This window comes from Oncorhynchus tshawytscha, linkage group LG20, assembly GCF_018296145.1.
Source record: "Oncorhynchus tshawytscha isolate Ot180627B linkage group LG20, Otsh_v2.0, whole genome shotgun sequence".
In the NCBI taxonomy this organism is placed as follows: Eukaryota; Metazoa; Chordata; class Actinopteri; order Salmoniformes; family Salmonidae; genus Oncorhynchus; species Oncorhynchus tshawytscha.
Genome location: NC_056448.1, coordinates 24672562 through 24697010, shown reverse-complemented (window position 1 = coordinate 24697010; position 24449 = coordinate 24672562). Strand labels below are relative to the sequence as shown.

Here is a 24449-nt window from a genome sequence, read left to right as displayed (position 1 = left end):
CTTACACACCTCCAAGGTCACCTTCAAGACCCCCATCCCATAGTAGCAGTAACATCATACACCACACTGGGGGAGACTCCTCATGTCCAATAACACTTATGAACATGAGAGGCTGGTAGAAACCAAAAACATTTCCACTGAGGGGCTGGAGAGAGTGAGAGAAAAGGAGGGAGAGATAGAGAGTGAGAAGGAGGGTGAATGTGTAGGTGTGGTACCGTGTTGTGTTATGTGGGTATAGAATAGATGAAGAGAGGTATCCAGGGTACTATATGGAATATGTCTGGGACTAGTGCCCAATGGGGAGATTGGATGTGTGTGTGTGTGTGCGTGCGTGTGTCAGGCACACTAATATATCCTGTGACACAGGGATTCCATAGTACAGTGATGTGAGACACCTTGGGCTCCAACTCACTGAAGGGGTAAGAGAGGTGGAGGGGGAGGAGAGGGAGGGTGGCGGGGAACAGAAACAGCCAATCATGAGTCATGATGCTGCAGGATGCTGCTGTCTGTCGCTGTGGACCTCCAATCAGAACACCTCATGTAACATCCTGTACCACTGTGGGGGAGTGGGCATCTCTCATCAGACTAAAACCATTCCCACCCACTACTAGATAGATAGCCATTCCACAAGCCACTGCCAATCTGAAACATGATTGATGAAGTGTCCTTGAATTCAAAAGGCACCCTTTAAAACATGTCTAATTCAAGCATGGCACCACCACTCCCCTTTTTAGAGGTACATAATTGCTTGCCTTACAGATTTAACTTGGTTTTGAGGTTGAGGATGGTGCATCCCATCTAATTGTAAGGGCAGGGTGGGGGGGGGGGGCGTATGACGTCATGGGAGAGCAGGTGGCCACGGCTGTGGCCAAGAGGTTATGGTGGGGCGCTGTGTGAACATGACACCTGGTGTCACGCCACTCTCTGCTTTTGAGAGAAGTAGGCTCCACTATCAATAATCGATGAAAGACCCCTGTGCCCCCCCCTTGGCATACTGTGTGTGTGTGTGTATAGGAGGGGACAGGGAGGAATGTGCTGAATGCTTTAAACACACATGACAGAGAGAGGAGGAGAGGAGAGCTAACAGAACATAGCTAACTGTGTCTGTCCTTGGAGCAGTACAAGGGAAACAGTCACTGTTCTGCCCTGACCTAAGCCATTTATAGTCATTGGGCCAAATGAAGGAGAGGTGCCTTGACAATGACATGTGAATATATGCAAAACTAGTGCAGTGAGAGAGAATACTTGACCACTGTGACTGACACAAACTTAAGGAAAGCTTTGACTGTGTACAGACTCAGTGAGCATAGCCTTGCTATTGAGAGAGGCCACCGTAGGCAGATCGGTATCTCAAGAGAAGACAAGCTATGTGCTCACTGTCCACAAAATGAGGTGGAAACTGAGCTGCACTTCCTAACCTCCTGTCAATGTATGACCATATTAGAGACACATATTTCCCTCAGATTACACAGATCCACAAACAATTCGAAAACAAATCCAATTTTGATAAAGTCCCATATCTATTGGGAGAAATACCACAGTGTGCCATCACAGCAGCAAGATTTGTGACCTGTTGCCACAAGAAAAGGGCAACCAGTGAAGAACAAACACCATTGTAAATACAACCCATATTTATGTTTATTTATTTTCCCCTTTGTACTTTAACTACTTGCACATAATTACAACACTGTATGTAGCCATATGACATTTGAAATGTCTCTATTCCTTTGGAACTTAGTGTGTAATGTTTACTGTTCATTTTTTGTATTGTTTCAGAGAGAGAGAAAGAGCAGTGGGAGAGAGATGGAGGAGGGAGAAGAGAAGGAAGGAAAAGAAAACCAAAATGAATGAGATTAGATGAGTCTGTGAATGAGTGCAGAGTGGGTTTACTGAGGAGTTCATAAAGTATGAAAATCTACCAGCCCCTCAAATTCTTTTACCAGCCCAAATATTTTTGGTGCCACAATTACACACAAAAAACACATGAGCATGCTTAATAATGTTTATAAAACAAGAAATATACAGTATAATACTAGTAAGACGTAATGTGGTATATTGCTTAATTTAATATTCTGTGACCCCAAAAATGTTCAGCTGCCCCTGTAAGGTTACCTTGGTAACAGGGACGCTCGAGTCCTCACCTGTGCCTGGGAGAATCTCACTAGTAGAGGCCGACGGTGTCTATGTTTGCTAGCAGTGGAAGAAAACTCAAACATCAAAAAGAAACCTAGCTTGTGAACAAAACAATGTATAACATTTGTAATTGTTTTAAGATGGTCATACCAGGTATAATTTAGCTATTTGATTTTGAATTTTAGGACCCCTTTAGGTATAAAAAAAATATTTAAAACAATGATTTGATAAAATATTGAATTTGGCCTTTACTACTATAGTCCATAGAAACGCATTGAATAACATTCATTAATGTAAAAGAAAGACAGTAAAAAATGAATCATAAGGAATAAGGTTTTGAAGTCCTTTATCTAGGAGATATAACAAAGCTCAGGAAATAGATTCTAGGGAAAACCGTTCGTACGCTACAGACGTTTTTGTGAGAAGATCGATTTTCGAGGTGTCTGACAAACACCTCTGTAGATCAGGCATCTTCCACCCCAGATGCGGAAGGCCGCCATAGGCGAATGCGGTGGCTCGAGAAGCAGCCCATGCAAAAGAACTCTAGCTTAAACTGATTTTGATGGGATTTTGTTTATTATGCTACTTAAATTGACACATGGGTGTGTCAATAGACTCTCTTAATTTTAGGCTCTTGTGGTAATGTTCAACTGAATGTCCATTACATCAACACAATCACCTGAAATTCAAACAGTCTTACTAGCGTGCCGGTTCTACATTTTAATAGAATCATAATAATCATAATCTTAACCAATATGAAGATGAACACAAAACCAGTGCTTGACTTGGGATGAAAGAAGTTCAGAGCTGTCTTTTTCACAGTGGGTCCATTAGACTATGTTCACCAACATTCACAAATGACATTATGCTATAGAGACCTCTGATTATTCATGTTTAAGGGTTCATACACCTATTCCAGGACTTTTAACCACATGTTCATGACTATTATTATAGCCAACATGAAAAAGGTACGCTTTATTGACCCTGGAAGGCTGTGGTGTCTGATCCCATGTAGGCCTTCCATCTCCTGCCGTTGTGCCCTTGATCAAAGAACCCCCACAAAGTAGAACTGGACTGTTATTCACATGTGGTCAACGTGGTCAACCCTCCATCTGGAGAGCTCTTGGGTGTACAGGTTTAGCTTTTGCTCCAGGCCTGAAACACTGCTTATCAATGTTCTGTTGAGCAGCTGATGTTTATGCTACAATGTGGTTAGACCAGGACTTGAAGAAAAGCCTGCACACCTAGTAGCTATCCTGGAGGATGGTTGCTGTCTTGATATAAAACATGGCAACATTAGGCCTACAACCAAATACTTTTTGTCTTTATAAAATGATTCCCTCATTAAATGAATCAGAGATCAAATGGATAAGGTAGGCTACTTCAAAGCAAGGTATGTAACTAGACATGTTTATATATAAATGCTCAAATATTCATGTTTAAATTAAAGGAAAATCTATGCACAGCAAGTTACTTGTAAAATTAGGCTATTCTTAGCAATTACATGGCTGCTGTTAGAAGGGAATCCCTGCTTCCCAACAGTGTATACTTATTTAGGCTGTCTACAGAACCACTGGAAACGTGACAACAACATTAATGCTTAGCTAGCTCCAGCCCAAGTCAAGCACCTCACAAAACTGACCTTGGATCAGTCCTGTTCTGAGAGGAAACTGTGTTTCTCTGTGTATGTTCTCAGGTATGGAGGGAGGAGGAGGAGAGTGTGTCCTGCCCTTAGTTAGCCTCAGCGAGCCAAATTCATCACCACAACTCAAGAGGGAGAAGAGACATTTGTTATAGAAGATACGCCAGATGTTTGGTCATTGTCTCTCTATCGCTCTCTCTCCTCTTTCTCTTTTTTCTTCTTTTCTCTGCTCTTTCTCTCTCCATAGAGTCCAGAGCCTGTTCATGTGTTCCCTCCCTTCCTCCCTCCCGGCAGGGTGGAGGTGAGGCCTGGACAGCTCTTGGCCCTCTCCTTCCTTAATACCATGGAGAAATATGTTTTGGCTTCTTCCAGCCAAGCCTTTGGCTCTGGCTCAATACCTCCCTCCATACCTCCCTCCTCCTCCTCCTCCCTCCCTCCATACCTCCCTCCTCCATACCTCCCTCCATAACTCCCTCCTCCCTCCCCTCCCTCCTCCCTCCCTCTATAACTCCCTCCTCCTCCATCCTTACCGCCTTCCTCCTCCTCCCTCCATACCTCCCTCCTCCTCCTCCCTCCATACCTCCCTCCTCCTCCTCCCTCCATAACTCCCTCCTCCTCCCTCCCTCCATAACTCCCTCCTCCATACCGCCCTCCTCCTCCTCTCTCCATAACTCCCTCCTCCTCCCTCCCTCCTCCATACCACCCTCCATACCTCCATAACTCCCTCCTCCTCCTCCCTCCATAACTCCCTCCTCCTCCCTCCCTCCTCCATACCACCCTCCATACCTCCATAACTCCCTCCTCCTCCTCCCTCCATAACTCCCTCCTCCTCCCTCCCTCCTCCATACCACCCTCCATACCTCCATAACTCCCTCCTCTTCCTCCCTCCATACCTTCCTCCTCCTCCCTCCCTCCTCCATACCTCCCTCCCAGCATCTGAGCATTAAATCAAAACTGGCCCGTCTGTTTCTCCCCACCTCTCGAGCCCATTGTTTCTGGTTTAGTTCCAGGGATGTTAAAGGAAACAGAACTCAGAAACACCACAATTCCACAGCCATTTCCGTCCAGGCGCAAACCACTCACCAGAGAGGGGTGTCTCCAATCAGTCTCTATCCGACTAGCAAGCAGCCATTTTCCTCATTCATTCAATAATATGTTATTGTTACAGCTCAAACCACCACCTCCTCCCTCCCATAGCTCACTGAGCGCTTAGCAACTAGCGTTTATCGGGAGAGCACACACTAGCTTCTCAGCACAAACACTATCCTACAACAAAGAACCAGAGGGAGAGAGGGCGAGATAAAGAGAGAGAGAGAAAGACTGATGGAGAGCTGACAAGCCCCAAAGGAGAGAGATTGTAAGACCTCAGGCAGGACTGGTGTGTGTGTGTGCGCGTGCATGTGTGCAAGTGTGTGTATGCATGCGTGCACATGTGTGTGTGAGAGTGTATGTGCGCGTGTGTGCATACACATGTGTATAAGAGCTTGAGGAGTTGCTTTGATAGGGGAAATAAGCTCTATAAAGCATCCAATAGAGACAGTTGGTCAACAGCATGTTCATTCCACTGATTCATATTATGACCACAGGCTTATCGATACACACCCACCATAGAACCATGTCTCTCCTCTCCTGCTGGGTGAAGAAAAGACTGTGCAAAGGAGGGTTCAGGACTTCCCAGAAACATGTGAAACCTATATCTGCATCTACATCCCTACTGTCTGTCAACACTGACCATGTACATTTAGCAGACGCTCCTATCCAGATATATATTTTCAGACTGCTCCCACCGTGGGAATCGAACCCACTCCCCTTTTCCACATTATTACGTTACAGCATTCTTCTAAAATGGATTAAATACTTTTCCCACCCCCTTACCAATCTACACACACAATACCCCACAATGACAAAGCAAAAACAGATTTTTAGAAATGCTTACAAAATGTATTAAAAATAAAAAACAGAAATACCTTATTTACATAAGTATTCAGACCCTTTGCTATGAGACTCGAAATTGAGTTCAGGTGCATCCGGTTTCCATTGATCATCCATAAGCTATTTCTACAACTTAATTGGAGTCCACCTGTGGTAAAGTCAATTGTCTATATAAGGTCCCACAGTTGACAATGCATGTCAAAAACCAAGCCATGAAGTCGAAGGAATTGTCCGTAGATCTCAGAGAAAGGATTGTGTCGAGGCACAGATCTTAGGGAAGGGTAGCAACATTTCTATATTATTGAAGGTCCCCATGAACACAGTGGCCTCCATCATTCCTAAATAGAAAAAGTTTGGAACCAAGACTCTTCCTAGAGTTGGCTGCCCAGCCAAACTGAGCAATCTTGGGAGAAGGTCCTTGGTCAGAGAGGTGACCAAGAACCCAATGGTCACTCTGACAGAGCTCCAGAGTTCCTCTGTGGAGATGGGAGAACCTTCCAGGAGGACAACCATCTCTGCAGCACCACCAATCAGGCCTTTATGGTAGAGTGGTCAGACGGAAGCCACTCCTCAGTAAAAGGCACATGACAGCCCGCTTGGAGTTTGCCAAAAGGCACCTGGTCTGATTAAACCAAGATTGAACTCTTTGGCCTGAATGCCAAGCGTCACATCTGGAGGAAACCTGACACCATCCCTAAAGTGAAGCATGGTGGTGGCAGCATCATGCTGTGGGGATGTTTTTCAGAGGCAAGGACTGGGAGACTAGTCAGGATTGAGGGAAGGAACAGAGCAAAGTACAGAGAGATTCTTGATGAAAACCTGCTCCAGAGCGCTCAGGACCTCAGATTGGGGTGAAAGTCCACCTTCCATCAAGACAACGACCCTAAAGCACACAGCCAAGACAACGCAGAAGTGACTTCGGGACAAGTCTCTGAATATTCCTTGAGCGGCCCAGCCAGAGGCCGGACATCTCTGGAGAGACCTGAAAATAGCTGTGCAGCGATGCTCCTCATCCAACCTGACAGAGCTTGAGAGGATCTGCAGAGAAGAGCGGGAGAAACTCCCCAAATACAGGTGTGCCAAGCTTGTAGCGTCATACCCAATAAGACTTGATACTGTAATTGCTGCTAAAGGTGCTTCAACAAAGTCCTGAGTAAAGGGTCTGAATACTTATGTAAATGTGATATCAGTTTTTTTTAAACATATTTTTGAAAAATAAATTAGCAACAATTTCTACAAACCTGTTTTTGCTTTGTCATTATGGGGTATTGTGTATAGATTGATGAGGGGGAAAAACTATTTAATCCATTTTAGAATAAGGCTGTAATGTAACAAAATGTGGAAAAAGTAAAGGGGTCTGAATACTTTCCGAATGCGCTGTACACAGCTGGCACATACTGACTGCACTGACAGTCAAAGGGAGGGACACTGAGAGAAGAGAAAAATAGAGAGAAATACCAGACAGCGGTGGCTTGCAGGCATTGCTGACATTTGGTATTGATTCCCCAGGTTTTTTATTGCCACTCCACTCTTAAAAGCCTATTGGACAACTACAGGGAGAACCCCATTGGTCCTGAGGGTCCGCCCAGGACTTTGATCTCTCCTGGTTTTCCCCTTGCTCCGTAGAAAACAGGGAGAAGCTTCGGAAAGGTGCAACGCTCTAATTGGCTACGAGCAGACCAAACTCAAAGCAGCTGTCAAGTGAGGGAGAAAATCTGACAGAAGAGAGAATGCTTCATTAAATACGACAAGAAAGTGCAATCTGGATGTTCTTTTAAATAATTTAACACAGCCGGGTGAATTACGTCTGATTTCTCTAACACTGCAAAGTGCAGTCGAGGAGCACCCAATCTGAAGCTGTAATGATGAACTACACATTCGCTAACTACCAATCACAAAGTGCCTTGTTTCAGTGCCAGGTAGGTGGAGCTTAATCACTGATCTATGTTCACCTTACATGTTACTTTTATTTCTTATTCTTATCTGCATTTTTTAAAACTGCATTGTTGTTTAGGGGCTCGTTAGTAAGCATTTCACTGTACCTGTTGAATTCGGCCCATGTGACTAATACAATTTGATTTCATTTGATTTGAGTTTGATGAAACCAGATCATGATCATGTCCATCAAGTTTAACTATACACAATTGGCCCCAAACCATCCTCCACCTCCCCCCACACTATCACTGTCTAGTTCTGCATGTCTGTTTCTCTAACAATAAACCCACTGTAATATACAGTGGGGCAAAAAAAGTATTTAGTCAGCCACCAATTGTGCAAGTTCTCCCACTTAAAAAGATGAGAGAGGCCTGTAATTTTCATCATAGGTACACTTCAAATATGACAGACAAAAGGAGGAAAAACATTTATGGATTTATTTGCAAATGATGGTGGAAAATAAGTATTTGGTCACCTACACACAAGCAAGATTTCTGGCTCTCACAGACCTGTAACTTCTTCTTTAAGAGGCTCCTCTCTCCTCCACTCGTTACCTGTATTAATGGCACCTGTTTGAACTTGTTATCAGTATAAAAGACACCTGTCCACAACCTCAAACAGTCACACTCCAAACTCCACTATGGCCAAGACCAAAGAGCTGTCAAATGACACCAGAAACAAAATTGTAGACCTGCACCAGGCTGGGAAGACTCTACAATAGGTAAGCAGCTTGGTTTGAAGAAAACAACTGTGGGAGCAATTATTAGGAAATGGAAGACATACAAGACCACTGATAATCTCCCTCGATCTGGGGCTCCACGCAAGATCTCACCCCGTGGGGTCAAAATGATCACAAGAACGGTCAGCAAAAATCCCAGAACCACATGGGGGGACCTAGTGAATGACCTGCAGAGAGCTGGGACCAAAGTAACAAAGCCTACCATCAGTAACACACTACGCCGCCAGGGACTCAAATCCTGCAGTGCCAGACGTGTCCCCCTTCTTAAGCCAGTACATGTCCAGGCCCGTCTGAAGTTTGCTAGAGAGCATTTGGATGATCCAGAAGAAGATTGGGAGAATGTCATATGGTCAGATGAAACCAAAATATAACTTTTTGGTAAAAACTCAACTCGTCGCGTTTGGAGGACAAAGAATGCTGAGTTGCATCCAAAGAACACCATACCTACTGTGAAGCATGGGGGTGGAAAAATCATGCTTTGGGGCTGTTTTTCTGCAAAGGGACCAGGACGACTGATCCGTGTAAAGGAAAGAATGAATGGGGCCATGTATCATGAGATTTTGAGTGAAAACCTCCTTCCATCAGCAAGGACATTGAAGATGAAATGTGGCTGGGTCTTTCAGCATGACAATGATCCCAAACACACCGCCCGGGCAACGAAGGAGTGGCTTCGTAAGAAGCATTTCAAGGTCCTGGAGTGGCCTAGCCAGTCTCCAGATCTCAACCCCATAGAAAATCTTTAGTGGGAGTTGAAAGTCCGTGTTGCCCAGCGACAGCCCTGAAACGTGAAGGATCTGGAGAAGGCCTGTTTTCTGATGTATCAAATACTTATGTCATGCAATAAAATGCAAATGAATTACTTAAAAATCATACAATGTGATTTTCTGGATTTTTGTTTTAGATTCCGTCTTTCACAGTTGAAGTGTACCTATGATAAAAATTACAGACCTCTACATGCTTTGTAAGTAGGAAAACCTGCAAAATCGGCAGTGTATCAAATACTTGTTCTCCCCACTGTACCTCTTTTTGTTTGGGCATTTGGTAAATAAATCGAAACGCACGTACAACTTCCAGTGGAAAGGTCGGACGAAAATTCCAAAAAGTTATATTACTGGTGGTAGAAACATATCAAACTATGTATAGAATAAATCTTTAGGATGTTTTTATCATAAATGTTCAATAATGTTCCAACCGGAGAATTCCATTGTCTGTAGAAAAGCAATGGAACGGGAGCTACCTCTCATGTGAATGCGCGTGACTGAGCTCGTGACTGCTGGCAGACCTCTGACTCATTCCGCTCTCATTCGGCCCCCTTCACAGTAGAAGCCTGAAACAACGTTCTAACGACAGTTGACATCTAGTGGAAGCCTTAGGAAGTGCAATATAACCAATATCCCACTGTGTATTCGATAGAGGCTGAGTTAAAAAACTTCAAACCTCAGATTTCCCACTTCCTGTTTGGATTTTTTCTCAGGTTTTTGCCTGCCATATGAGTTCTGTTATACTCACAGACATCATTCAAACAGTTTTAGAAACTTCAGAGTGTTTTCTATCCAATACTACTAATAATATGCATATATTATCATCTCGGACTGAGTAGGAAGCAGTTTACTCTGGGCACGCTTTTCATCCAAAAGTGAAAATGCTGCCCCTTATCCCAAAGAAGTTAAGGGCTTGTAAGTAAGCATTTCACGGTAAAGTCTACACTTGTTATATTCGGCACAAGTGGAAAATAAAGTTTGATTTGGAAGCAGTTACACCACTACAAGACCAATGGCCTGTGGAGACTGCTGAGCATGTAGAGATGGATGCAAACACAGTTTTGTTGTACTGCAGCCTGCGACTGGGGCTTTGTCCCGACAGAGATCGCCAATATGGACGCTTTTCTAAAAGGGCAGGCAGGGACATGTGATGAAAAGAATGTATGAGAGGGATATTCCAGTTTTTTTTTTTTTTTTCTTACAAGAGCTGTCTGTCACCATAGCTGCAACTGAGGGAAGTTTGTGGTTGGAGATTTGGCATGGAAACCAGCAAAAACACATACACACCGACATACACAGAAACACTTGAGAGGGTGACTACCCCTGGCACCCTGTGTGTGTGTGTGTGTGTGTGTGTGTGTGTGTGTGTGTGTGTGTGTGTGTGTGTGTGTGTGTGTGTGTGTGTGTGTGTGTGTGTGTGCGTGCGTGTGTTAGAGCCCTGCACTCGCATGAATTTTGAGCCCTAGCCATGCCCGCGAAGTTCAGGCAGTACCCTACCCAGGCCCAATTGCTTCTGCCAAATTTAAGGCCCGGCCCGGCCCTGCCCGAAACCAGAAATAACTTCCTCCGTTAGTATATCCATGAGCTGCTCCTCTCTGTCTATCACTCGCTCTGCATGCGCTCTGCTCATGGTGGTTCTGAGTCTGAACATCCATAGCAACGGCTCTGCTTGGCTCAATGTCGAGACATGAGACAGCAGTTAGCTACATTTCATCACTCGGACAAAACTCAAGAAACATTATTATGTTCTGTGAAATAATCTCTCCTGTCTTATATTTGACGAGGTTGAAACTATTCTGACACCATGTTATGATCTTAGATATGACTGTACTGCGCAGCAGAGCACGAGCAAATGGCTCAGCTTCAAAATGTTAATGATCCATTTAGTGATAGCCTGCCAGTACCCTAGTTATTGATGAAAAGATTGGCCTACCTGGCCTTAACCTGAGGTATAATGTTGGGGCCATCGGGCTCGGGTCGGGTAGCAGAAATCTAATGTGTGTGCTGTTGGGCTGTGCCGTCTGTCCAGGGCGGGTGCAGGTCCGTCTGCTGCTCTTCCCCATGGTGGGGGTCATTGTCCAACTCTACCCCAGGCCTAGATAAAATGCCCAGCCCAGAACAACAGCAGACCGCAGCCAGGCATTTTGACTCACACTGGAGGTCTGACTGCAGCCTGGAGACACCCCACCCATCTGCCCTGATCACGCCCACACACAGCCAGCCAGGCCGTCTACAATATGGCTATATCCTACAGCACAAGACAAACCAACCATCTACTCCTACAAACAGGCTGTAAACCATGTCTGACAGAACACAAGCAACTCACCAAGTGATATTCTGAACAAAAATGACTAATCCTATCTAGCACCGTGCTCCAAGTCATGTATGAAGTTCTCTCAACCAGAACAAAGGGACCATTTTCCTGTAGTATTGGTCCCAGGGCTCACCAGGGGGGATTCTTCCCTCGTTCCCTGTACTGTAGAGGGAGAAAGAGCAGTCTCCTCACCAGCTGGCTCTGTGAAGAGATCCACTCCCCCATTCCTCCTCTCATCCAACCCTCCATCCACCCCCTCCTCCACTCTGAGCCTTTTGGTTTCACTCCAGCCCGTTTGCCTTCTGTGGTTACACGGGCTTCCGATGCCACAATCACTCAACAGTGGAGGCTGAACAAGGCCTTTAAGAGTCCCTGGCAGTCACACAACCCCCCCCCACACACACACACACTAATCCAGTGTGGAAAAGGGGTCATTGTGCCACACAGTAGTACTAGTGAATGCGGGGTTGGCTGGAGGTAATGCTGACTGCTTTACTGTTTTTAAATGCCTGTTAAACCAATCATTCCTCTCCATCGTCCGCCCACACACGCAGTCACACACACACACACACACAGTCACACACACACGCAGTCACACACACACACACAGTCACACACACACACACACACACGCAGTCACACACACACACACACACACACACACACACACACACGCAGTCACACACACACACACACACACACGCAGTCACACGCAGTCACACACACACACACGCAGTCACACACACACACACACGCAGCAGTCACACACACACACAGTCACACACACACACACGCAGTCACACACACACGCAGTCACACACACACACACACACACCTCCTCCTCCTGGCAGCCCACTCACATTCACACAGACACTGCTGTTGTGACCATGCTACAGTTCCCTGTCATGTCAGCTGATGGCTACATCATACAGAATTAACATTGGGAGTGAAACTCCCCTGACACACACCACTACACGGCTCATCTCTCACAGTTCTCACAAGCCTGGGTATTGTAAGCATGTGTTTCAAGTCAGTGTGTTTGATGCCTGTGTACACGCACACACACAAACACGCACAGTCACCCACGCACAGACACTCACCCACATACACACACTGTGGCAGTGATGAAATTGTCCCGATTGAATCAAAGGTCAGGGACACCAAGCCCCTTTATATGTCACCACACCACAGCCTGGCTTCATGGCTCCCTGGACTGACACACTTCTACCAACATCACATCTCAACTACTAACATATTTAATCAATGACACACAGAGAAAGCATTCAATCCAAGACACAGGAAAGATCTCTGGGGATGGCCAAGGATTGTGACTGTCTAAAATAAGGCCCTAGCAGGAGCCGGCCGTGGGAGGGATGGTGGGGTGGACAAAGTGTCCCTTTAGGCTAAGCTTAGGTCAGGTCTGCCCGTTTTTGGTACAACGACAACCAGCCTCAAAGAATAAAAAAACAGGTCCTGGATCAGCATTCCCCTACCCAAACCTTCCAATGAATCATGGTAGTATAAATAATACATGTTCCCCTGGATCACACATGTCTATGACAAAGTCAAACAAGAGACCTATACTGTGCCCACCTCTTTCTCATTTCAACACATGCTCAGGTATACTGGCTAGGCTACATCAACTCTCTCTCAAAGTCTCTAGACAGGACCAAGGCAAATCAACATGTCAAAGCCTAACCTGACAAATAAGGCTAACACATAGGCTAAAATCTAAATGATATGGTTAATATGAGGGTAATGAAAATGTTAGATAATGAGAGAGATTGCATAAACGACGGCCTCAGATTTCAGAAGTATAAGCAGGTCATTTGCACGTTTCATACATCCTCCGACCTCTCTACCCCTCTGTGTAGGTGATCCGTGTCATAGGTGCAGGGGCCGTGTGTGTACGTTTAGGGTAAGTGTACCTATTAAGCACACCAAAATCTAAGTTTAGACATTTCTAAAATACTGTATACTGCCTTAATATCTGTAAGAAAAGTGGAGAAAAAATGAAATGTGAAGTATTTATATGCCCAGAGTGGGTTTAATGGGTGTTCCAAATAAGCCCACTTCATAAATAATCTATTTTCATTTCCAAATGTTCCAAATGTACATTTCTTATGTAAAATGTGATTATTTTTAATAATTCTAGGGGAGATTAATATAAACTGATGATTACTATTCATCATGAAAGTAGCCCTCATAACAGGGCCCAATGGTATACACAGAGATCAATGTGGACTTCAGGTCTTGTCAAACAGTACGCACCTGATTCAACTAATCAACTAATCATAGACTTCAATCAAGACATGACTGGTTGAATCACTTGTGTTATTGCTTGGTTCTAAACTAAATGTACCCCCACTGGCCCACTGTGGATAAGAAGCCATGCACAAAGACTAGAACACACACAACTTTCAATTAATTATCTGAAAGCTGATTCACATTTGCTGTACTGTACTGCTATTCTTGTTGCTTAGTTCAACTAGTCTTCTGAAAGCCTGTCTGAAGACTGTTTCAAATCTCCCTCTCTACTGTTGTATTACAAAGGTACAGGTGGTGGACCAACAAACGGAATCACCTGGATGAATGAAGGACAACAATATGACAATGCCCCCACCCAAAAGTGCATGAGTAGTCGCCCAATAGACATATTATTGTCCACCATTTGTTTGCCTTTTTGTCCATCACTTGTAGGTCTTCTACTGTATCTCAGTTATGCCTGAAACCTGCTCTTATTCTTCTCACTCTGCGTCAACGACTACCTGTCCACTCCAAACGTTTTGGAGAGAGTTACAGAGGTTTCGAATTGTTCCTCATCTTGGTAAAGACACCAGGGCTAGATGCATAATATGCAGAACTGTAGTTTGTGTGTTTTAATCAACTTCAATCTAAAGAAAAAAACTATTTATGCTCATGTTCATTGAATATTAGGAATATCAACACACTATCCTCATGTGGTTCAATGCAAACCAGGCTTAATAGGAGCACACTGGGCTTAATAGGAGCACACTGGGCTTAATAGGAGCACACTGGGCTTAATAGGAGCACACTGGGCTTAATAGGAGCACACTGGGCTTAATAGGAGCACACTGGGCTTAACAGGAGCACACTGGGCTGAATAGGAGCACACTGGGCTTAATAGGAGCACACTGGGCTTAATTGGAACAACTGTAATTTATGGTGAAAAATAGAGAATAGCAAAATCTACTCATAAAATATTTGGAAACCAATGGTTTGGGGTATAAATATACACAGTTAGTATTAATCATATCGAACAATATGTATGTATTGTCATTCACATTCTGCATAGAGGGTGTGCTTTTTGTGCCACTGTACCTTTTAAGCCCACCTGAGATAAATGTCAAATTTACACAAATGTAATCTATGTATACAATGGAAGGTTAATTTAACAGTAAAGCAAGACAAATGCATTAAAAAAGGTATGCTGTGAATGCCTGAAATCTATTATCTTGATGCAGTTGCAAGTTATGTTGCTTTTGTGTGACTGTGACATGCAGGCATGAAAAACCCATATATTCAATTGGGAAGAAATAGTCATTACTGCCCATGAAATATGCTATAATGTGCATACATCAATACAATAATCTCTTAATACTACATAAAGTATTTGAAAATGGCCACTAGTGGGAACTGTTTATTTAGTTGAAACAAACACTAAACAGCAGAAATGTTTAAAAAAAACTTCATTATTTGAATCCAAAGATGGAAGTGAGTTTAACGGGTATGTGGGCTTAATAAATACACTTACCCTAGATGTGTGTCTAATTCCACCCAATCTGTAGGTTTAACCCCTTACCCATGTGAAATAGGTCATAGAGATAATGATATGAAGCTTATGAGGCCATCGGTAAACCAAAGAGGATAAATTGAATTGGACAAACCCAACATAGGCTGCCTCAAATAATCCCTACATTTGAGGAGCCCTCTTTCACTCCCTTTCAGATCCACCTACTTATAGCCAAGATTATGAGCTTCTCTATCTCACCTGAACTCTTTCATCCACTTTCAGTTTGAACTTCTTCCCTCAGTCTTACATTTCCATGTGACTATTTCTGTCCCCTCTCTTTTGATAGTGTTTAAGTGAGTGTGTCCCAATATTCATGTTCTGTATTTCATCAATTTAGGTCTTTCCTTGGAATGTGAATCACTACAACTAGCTGTGTAAGAAAATCTCCTTCCATTCTCCTGCTGGTGAGATGAAGGTCTATTTCAGGCTATGCATGAGGAAGAGGGTCTGTCAGAAAGCTTACTGAACGTAAATGATGAAATCATCTGGTCAGTTGTACTGCTTTCCTGACGCTACATTGAGAAAGCTAGCTGTCTGTACCTTTGTTTAGAATCCTACACATTTTTGGAACATTTTGTCAACCCAAGCTTCTCCTGGTTTCTTCTCCGTTGAATGACGCTTGTATGTGAGCACTGAGAAGGAGAAGTTGTCTTCCCTCACTCACTCTAATTCCATCTTTCACGCTCCTTCTCTCTCTCTTAATCTAAAGATTAGCCATTTTAGATTGACCACCATGAATACAGTTCATCCTGAAAAACACCCACTTCAACAGGCCAAAGGGACATGATGGAACAATTAGTTTGGTGTTTACACCAAGGCCATCTACCACGGGGAGAGAGATAGACCATGGAGTGGAGAAGAGGAAGAAGAGAGTGAGTAGAGAGGACGAGGAGAGAAGCCCTAGCTAGCAGATGGCCTGAATCGTCCACAGAGAGTATTCTCGCTCTCTCCAGAGTCAGGGCAGCCATTAAGAGAAAAGCCTTCTGCTAGAGGACCATTTCACTGTGAACACTCACTCCAGCATAGGGAGGAGGAATCCAACAGCCCAGCTAGCTATAGAACGAACAAACAGCCTCCAGCACCTGGTCATGACACATGCATACACTCACATGTACGCTTGGGCACACACACACTCATGCAAACACACACTCGCACGCACACACAAACCCACTGCTTACAGCCCCAAGATGCGTGTGAGTTTGTTTGTGTGTGTGTATTCTGTTACGCAACGGGAGAGCTCTTCCCATCTGTGCTTCTACAGCCCCCGCATCCCTGACCAGTGAAGCAAGAAACCATATATCAGCCTTGCACTCTGCCTCAGCTTTATCCTCTTCACCCTCTTTCTCCCCATCATCATCCTCAACATTTTCACTGATCCTCAACCTCTTCCTCATCATCCTCCTCACTCAGCCAACCACTATCAGGAAACATATCCTATTCTCCGTCCCAGGAGCGTCATCTAACAGATTCCATACATTTCAAAATCCAGATTATCCCCCAAATCTCCCACATCGTCTGTGGAATTGTAACTGACCCCGCTCTGCCTATTGTTGTGTGAAATGTACTAAAACAAAGAGACCAGACAAGAGTGAGATAATCCCACAGATCACAGCTGGGAAGGAGTAAGAGCGTTAGCCACATGCTAGGCCTCTTACTGTGCAGCCTGCCTGCAGCCCAAGCAAGCCAGCCAGCCAGCCAGCCAGCCAGCCAGCCAGCCAGCCAGCCAGCCAGCCAGCCTAGCATAGAGCAAGGCCAGAGAAATGAGAGATGGACACTGTTTGTGGAGGGATTTTCAATAAGAGGGTGGCTATGTGCTATTCATCACTTTCAATCTTTACAAGTGTGACCGCATGTCACTGGAAGCAAGGCAGGTATACCCTACAGGCCTGAATTCAACAGTCATGAATGATGTCCCTATAGATGAAAATGGGTCAACAGTAATGAAGACTCTGAAATGATTAAGAATACAAGGAGATATTTTTGACTCGCAGAATACAGATCATTCCCAATCAAAGAGAACATCACCAGTGCTGGAGCGAGAGTCTGTTTCCTGTCACACCCTCAGTACAGGGGTTAGTGTGCTGCCCCCGCCCCCACCACCAGAGCAGAGCAGACAGTCTTATCTGCCTCTCTGCACACACACAGGGCTCATCCTGGCACAGGAACAGGTGCCTGTTGCCAACGACCCACAGCTTGATCAACGACCCACAGCTCGGTCTGCTCTAATAGGGTGCCAGGGCTGCTGCGGGAGGGCGGGCTCTAAAACGCCACTCACCTTGTCAGCAGAAAGCCCAGGGAAACCAGGTCAGATGGAGCCACGTCACATGACACCACTGCAGCTAGCGCATTTGAACCCAACCGCCCAAGCCTCTAGCTCTGAGCTAACCACTCTGTTAGCTCCAGCCATAATTGGGCCTGGAGGCGACGAACAGGTTAAAGATATTACTGAAGATTGTTTGGGGAGAGAGAGAGGGGAAGAGATAGCTTTCTTTTGTCCAGGACTACAGTAAAAGCTTTTTAGAAAAAAGCTGGTTGTGTTTCAGAAATAGTCGTGGACTGAGTCAAAAGCCTCTCTCAGCCGGCGTCCCAAATGGCATTCTTTCCCACATACAGTACACTGCTTTTGTAGTGCACTACATAGGGGACATGGCATGCATTTGGGACACATCCTCTGTCTCCCATGGTTGGCTGGCTGAGGCTCACAGACACCTGTGGTTGGAATTCCACACACGGAACCCTGGGAGCCAAGCGTCTGTCTGAGGAAGACCTCCCTGTCTCAACTCGGACTGACTGCATGTGTTATTCACTCAACTGAACTCACATTCCAGGAAGATAGAGGTAACTCTCCTACACAAGGCCACTCAGAAGACACAGTCAGGTATAAACACAAACACACACAGGCACTGAGTGACACACACACATTGAGGCTCATGTATCCCTCTATCCTCTTCACAAAGAGCGTACCTGCTCAGAGACAAGGTGGAGAAGACAACAGCGTCAAAATGCACTGAGAGAAGAGTGAATGAGGAGGGGAAAGCTGCTTACCCAGACAAAAGAAAACAATGCTCACAATTCATTGTTCTGCGATTTTTAGGAGGAGCCGCATGTCTCACAAGGTTTAGTGGAACTATGACTGTGTAATGAACAGACAGTGAAGAGATCACCAAGTAGGCAGGTTTCTATGGTTTGTCTCAGTCAGGAGGTCAAACCTGACATTTCAGCCTAGGAACATGTAAAGTACCAGAAACTACACACAATAATCAAGTGCACCAATTCCAGGACCAGCAGTTGTGAGATTGCAATTGAAACCATTAGATTTCACTAGTTTAGATGCTCTAGTCTAAATCCTACCGGTGTGTATGATGAGACTATGAACACATCCCCCTTCCTCCATACATGGCAGTCAGTCAACCCTGCCAGGCAGCGGTCAGCGTGCAACAGCCTCTTAAATCTCCAGACATGAACGGAGCAGCGACTAGAGCTAAGATTAGAGGGCAGCCGCCACTCACCCAGGTCTCCATGGAAACTGTTGTCATGGGAGGCTCTGCTGGCCGGTGTGGAGTTCGGATCGAGTGGGGGCCAGATCTGGCCAGTCTTGCGGACGCTCACAATGGTAGCTTCGGACATGACCACGTGGCCCTGCTGGTGGTGGCGCTTCTGGGACTGTGGCGTGGGGGGACTGCTGCTGTCAAACGAATGCTGGGAGTTCTGCGAGGGTGAGCGGCTCTTCTCCCTGAAGGGCCGGCGATAGGCAGTGGTGGGACTGGGTGACACGTGGCTGGACTGGCCAGACGAGAAGTCCTCCTCACTGGATGTTAGGTTCTCATTGGAACTACAGTCTGGTGTGTAGCCGCCGCCTCCGCCCCCCACGTCCTCAAAGCTCCCGGGAGAGTAGGAGCGCCGGGGCCAGGTCAGGTGGTGCTCTTCTCCGATGTGGTCCCTCATGATGACGCCCCCTCTTCCATCCCCCCCACCCTCGCCCATCATCACCCCGCCCACATAGACGCTGGTGTAAGGCTGGAAGTCAGAGGGTTGCCATGGGGGTGGAGGGGGCTGTTTGCCCCCGTTGGCCTTGGGGTGGCGTGGGTTGGGGTCCCCATCCTCATATTCAGCATCGTACCCACAGGTGCTCTCTGTAGAGCGCCCCCTGTAGACAGGCCGAGTGCGGAGCTCACCTGCCACAGTGGCCAAGTTGCCTGGCAGGGAGTGCAGAGATCTCTTGCGCTCCATCTGCATGGCCTGGCTGCCCAGGGTGCTGATCTTGTCAGAGACGTCTCGGTCATTGACCCTGACCAGGCCCCTGTCATGGTGGAAGTCCATGTTGGTGTAGAAGGGCTGCTGCTTCTCCTGGCTCTTCCCTCCATCCCCGGCAGAGTGAGAGTTTGCCCGCTTGATCCTCTCAAAGTTAGACCTCAGCGCTGCCACCCCCAGTCCCATGCCAAGCTTGTCATTGGGGTCAGACAGTAGGTCCTTGTTTGGGGGTGGGTTTTGGCGGCGAGGGGATATACCTCCTTTCTGTTTGGAGGGCGAGAGGCCGTCTGTCTCACAGGGCTCTACCTGCTGGGGTACCTCAAAGGCAGACTGGAGCTCCAGCCCGTCTCCGTGGGAGGCTGACTTCCGGGCTGGAGGGGGTCTAGGTTTGGACCTAGCCTCCCCCACCGGTTGGAACCGGCTCCGCTCCCCCTGTTCCTGCACATGTGGCTGCTGAGACTCAGCGCCCAGCCCTGCCTGGTCCCCTACCTCGTTCACCTGGGCCTTCCTGAAACCCCAGCGCTGGCGATCATAACTCTTCCTCTCCTTGGCCAGCAGCGTCTGCAGGTAGATCATACGGAAGCGCTCCTTGTTCACCTCCAGCTCTAGCCGCCGGATGGAGGCTTTGCACTTCTCAAGCTCCTGTTCGATGCACCCCACTGACCTGAGCTCCATCTTTGGGGGGTCCGACTCGGGGAACTGCGCTTTCCATGCTTCAATAAATCCCACAGGCTCTACCATTGTTGATATTTACTGTACAGCAGTAGATCTGACTGGGGTGATGTCACCAGTAGTCTACGGGGCTCGTTATTTCTCGTCTATCATACAGTATCTGATAGGGAAAAAATCTGAATGTACCTAGAGAAACTACTATAGAAAAATACCATTCATATTAATGGTATGTTAAAGCAGTTCAAAATTTAAGTGTTATCACCTCTTTACCGATTCGCAGTGACAATATATTTAATCGTCAACAATAGCAATAGGCTTATCACTCAAACCTGCGAATGTGTCAGACACGAATCATATTTGATGATGGTCTCGCCTCTTCTGCATTATTCCAGAAAAAATCTGACATCTCCTGAGCGGATGATCTTCTGGATATAGAACTCCCGTGTGATGAGAAAGTGATAACGGCTCTCCAACTACTTACTTTCCATTGTCTTATTCAAGTCAAGATTTTTCCATATATTCCATAATCGATTAACTTCGTTTACTCAGATGACAACATCCCTGTTCCATGATCACCGGCTCCAGTTGTTCCTAGATCTTTATACCAGCTCAGCGTCCAAGGAGAATGGCATAAAATGAGAGAAAGGAAAGAATGATGGTTTCCCCACAACAAATTCATTTTATCTTGTTCCTATCCCGAATCGAGGATAAATTATAAATTGTTTTGCCTTGTTATCCCATGTTTTCGCGGTTCATTGTTAGTGTACAGTTTATCCAGATCTTCACCGTTCATCGCCTATGGACCCCTGTGGTTGCGTGTTCCAGTCTCGTACTGGAGACAGAGGGCTGCAGGAAAGGGAGGGGCCAGGCGGAATATGATTGACAGTGGTTGCGCTCGGTTTCCGTTCAATTAAAGAGACAAGGTATACATGTATTCATCTGTATTCCACATAACAATGATCAGGCAGTAGAAAATGTATTGATATTTCAGTAAATCCTATAAGCATAATCATCTAAGCGAAACTTGGATGTAGCCTATATTCCATTTATATCTGCCTTTATTTGAGCATTGCATCTAAGATGATAGAATGGAGAGTTAACAATCTATTGTTGCATTATTCTCTTCGTATGGACTGAGAAAATGCGAATTATATGCTACAGTAATTGAAATCAACCCGCCGTGCAGGTGTGATACTTCTGGGCGAATGGCACTTCCGGAATGCCTAATATGACACCACAATGCCACCTTGTGGGCTGTTCACGTAAAGTGGATACAGTAGGCTAATGATTATTTTAAACTGGGTGGTTCGATCCCTGAATGCTAATTGGCTGACAGCCGTGGTATATCACAGGTATGACAAAACAGTTATTTTTACTGCTCTAATTACGTTGGTAAACAGTTGTTTGTGATATATAGCCAATATACCATGGCTAATGGTTGTGTCCAGACACTCCATGTTGTATCATGTGTAAGAACAGCCCTTAGCCATGGTATATTGGGCATATAACACACCCCCTTGGCCGTATTGCTTAAATAAACTCCATTCAAATCGACAAGTCCACAATATAGGAGTACAGTAGTTGTAGTACAATAGTAACTTTCTATTGTGGAAAAAGTACCCAATTGTCATACTTGAGTAAAAATAAAGATACCTTAATAGAAAATTAAAGTCACCCAGTAAAATACTTGAGTAAAAGTATTTGATTTTAAATATACTTAAGTATCAAATGTAAATGTAATTTCTAAAAATATACTTTAGTATGGTATGAATAGTTAAAAATTCCTTATATTAAGCAAACCAGATGGAACCTTTTATTTTGTTGATGGATATCCAGGAGCACACTTCAACACAGACAGAATTTACAAATGAAGAATGTGTTTAGTGAGTCCACCAGATCAGAGGCAGTAGGGATGACCAGGAATGTTCTCTTGATATGCATTCAAAATGTAACAAGTACTTTGGGGTTTTAGCAAAAATGTATGGAGTAAAAAGTATATTATTTTCTTTGGGAATTTAGTGAAGTAAAAGTTATCAAAAGTACAGATACCCCAAAAAATGACGGAAGTAGTACTTTCAAGTATTTTTACTTAAGTACTTTAGATAACTGCTTTCTATGTCCAATCTAATTAGCTGACATGCTAACAATATTACATACATACAGGTAACTGCCAAAATAAAGCAAATGTTTGAGTAAATAAGGGATGCAAAGTATATTGAAAGCAGGTGCTTCCACACAGGTGTATTAGCATCCCATAATGCTTAGTATCAGTTGCCCATTATTTTGGCTAACATGGCTAGAAGAGATCTTAGTGACTTTGAAAGAGGGAGGGAGAGAACCCATATTTCCCTGAGATTACACAGATCCACAAAGAATTTGAAAAAACAAACCCAATTTTGATAAACTCTCATACCTATTGGGAGAAATACCACAGTGTGCCATCACAGCAGCAAGGTGTGCAACCTGTTGGCACAAGAAAAGGGCAACCAGTGAAGAACAAACACCATTGTAAATACAACCCATGTTTATTTATTTTCCCTTTTGTACTTTAACTATTTGCACATAAAATTACATTTGTAATGTCATTGTTCTTTTGGAACTTTTGTTAATGTTTACTGTTCATTTTTATTGTTTACTTCACTTCTGTTTATTATCTAGTTAACTTGCTATGGCAACGTTAACATATGTTTCCCATGCCAATAAAGCCCTTAAATTGAATTGAGAGAGAGATGAGGAAACGAAGCTTCCTGAAGCATTGAGTTTCTCCAGCCAGTTGTGTCAAAAATAGGTTAATTACTATGTGATTCATTATCTGTTCAAAATGCATATTAGTGACATCTGCTGGACAGCAATAAATAGTAATGTGTGATTATTAAAGAGTTTTTCTCCACTAATCCGTGGTGCAGCGGTAAATATTTGGTTTTAATAGCCTACACTCAGTTGGATTTCTAAATTCACATCATACTTCCGTTTTTTGCCTTCAAACGTACTATTTATCCAAAATGGAATCTATGACATTATTTAGGATGCTTCAGACAAAAGCTTTTTTCAAAATAGTGTTCCTAAAGCAGAATTCGACGTCATACCCTCACGTCCCTGAATGTTCCATAGTTCCCATTGTGAACTACCAGTCAGGTGAAAGTCCTTGCACAAATTCCTAAATATATTTAGAAGTACGATTTCCTGTACATGTGGGTGTTTAAAAGCAGTTACATTGAATAAAGCACCGAAAACAAGGCGAAATCAGTGGGATCTCGCATTTTTCAACACATGGTTTTAAAAAGCATGATCAAACGAAGCTTCGGCCATCGTTGATGATTTACAAGGTCAAATCATGACGCCAGTGATATTCAGACCAGACAATAGGAGTTGTACAAAGAGGCCCGAGTTCGCGAGTTGGAATTCCGAGTTGGATGACCGTTCAAAACGATTTTTCCCAGTCGAGGCTCGTTTTTTTCCCGACTTCCCAGTTGTCCTGAACGCACTGAAGTCGGAAGTCGGAGATTTCCGAGTCTCCTGTTGTTTTGAACGTTGTTCTGAAAGTGCAGTGGTGTAAAGTACTTAAGTAAAAATACTTCAAAGCACTACTTAAGTAGTTTTTGGGGGTATCTGTACTTTATTATGTATATTTAACTACTTTTACTTCACTACATTCCTTAAGAAAATATTGTACTTTTTACTCCATACATTTTCCATGACATCCAAAAGTACATTTTGAATGCTGAGCAGGACAGGAAAATAAACTCAGCAAAATAAGAAACGTCCACTCACTGTCAACTGCGTTTATTTTCAACAAACTTAACATGTGTAAATATTTATATGAACATAACAAGATTCAACAACTGAGACATAAATTGAACAAGTTCCACAGACATGTGACTAACAGAAATTGAATAATGTGTTCCTGAACAAAGGGGGGGTCAAAATAAGTAACAGTCAGTATCTGGTGTGGCCACCAACTGCATTAAGTACTGCAGTGCATCTGAACTGCACCAGATTTGCCAGTTCCTGCTGTGAGATATTACCCCACTCTTCCACCAAGGCACCTGCAAGTTCATGGACATTTCTGGGGGGAATGACCCTAGCCCTCACCCTCCGATGCAACAGGTCCCAGACGTGCTCAACGGGATTGAGATCCAGGCTCTTCGCTGGTCATGGCAGAACACTGACATCCCTGTCTTGTAGGACATCACACACAAAACGAGCAGTATGGCTGGTGGCATTGTCATGCTGGAGTGTCATGTCAGGATGAGCCT

At 44.6% G+C, this 24449-nt stretch overlaps 1 protein-coding gene and 1 long non-coding RNA gene across 2 annotated transcripts in view; one reads left to right on the top strand and one right to left on the bottom strand.

The window, feature by feature from the left end:
- LOC112220366 (breakpoint cluster region protein-like) overlaps window positions 1-21043 on the bottom strand; it is a 186996-nt gene extending 165953 nt beyond the window's left edge. Inside the window, exon 1 of the mRNA XM_042302391.1 lies at window positions 18780-21043. Within this exon, the coding sequence (XP_042158325.1) occupies window positions 18780-20262 (1483 nt within the window). The 5' untranslated portion in view covers window positions 20263-21043. The remainder of the gene's footprint in view (window positions 1-18779) is intronic.
- On the top strand, window positions 7299-15840 carry LOC112220367. The gene is made up of 3 exons (XR_002948855.2): window positions 7299-7626; window positions 13331-13374; window positions 14010-15840. It is a non-coding gene; the product is annotated as an uncharacterized LOC112220367 (long non-coding RNA).
- Window positions 21044-24449: the final 3406 nt, after the last annotated feature.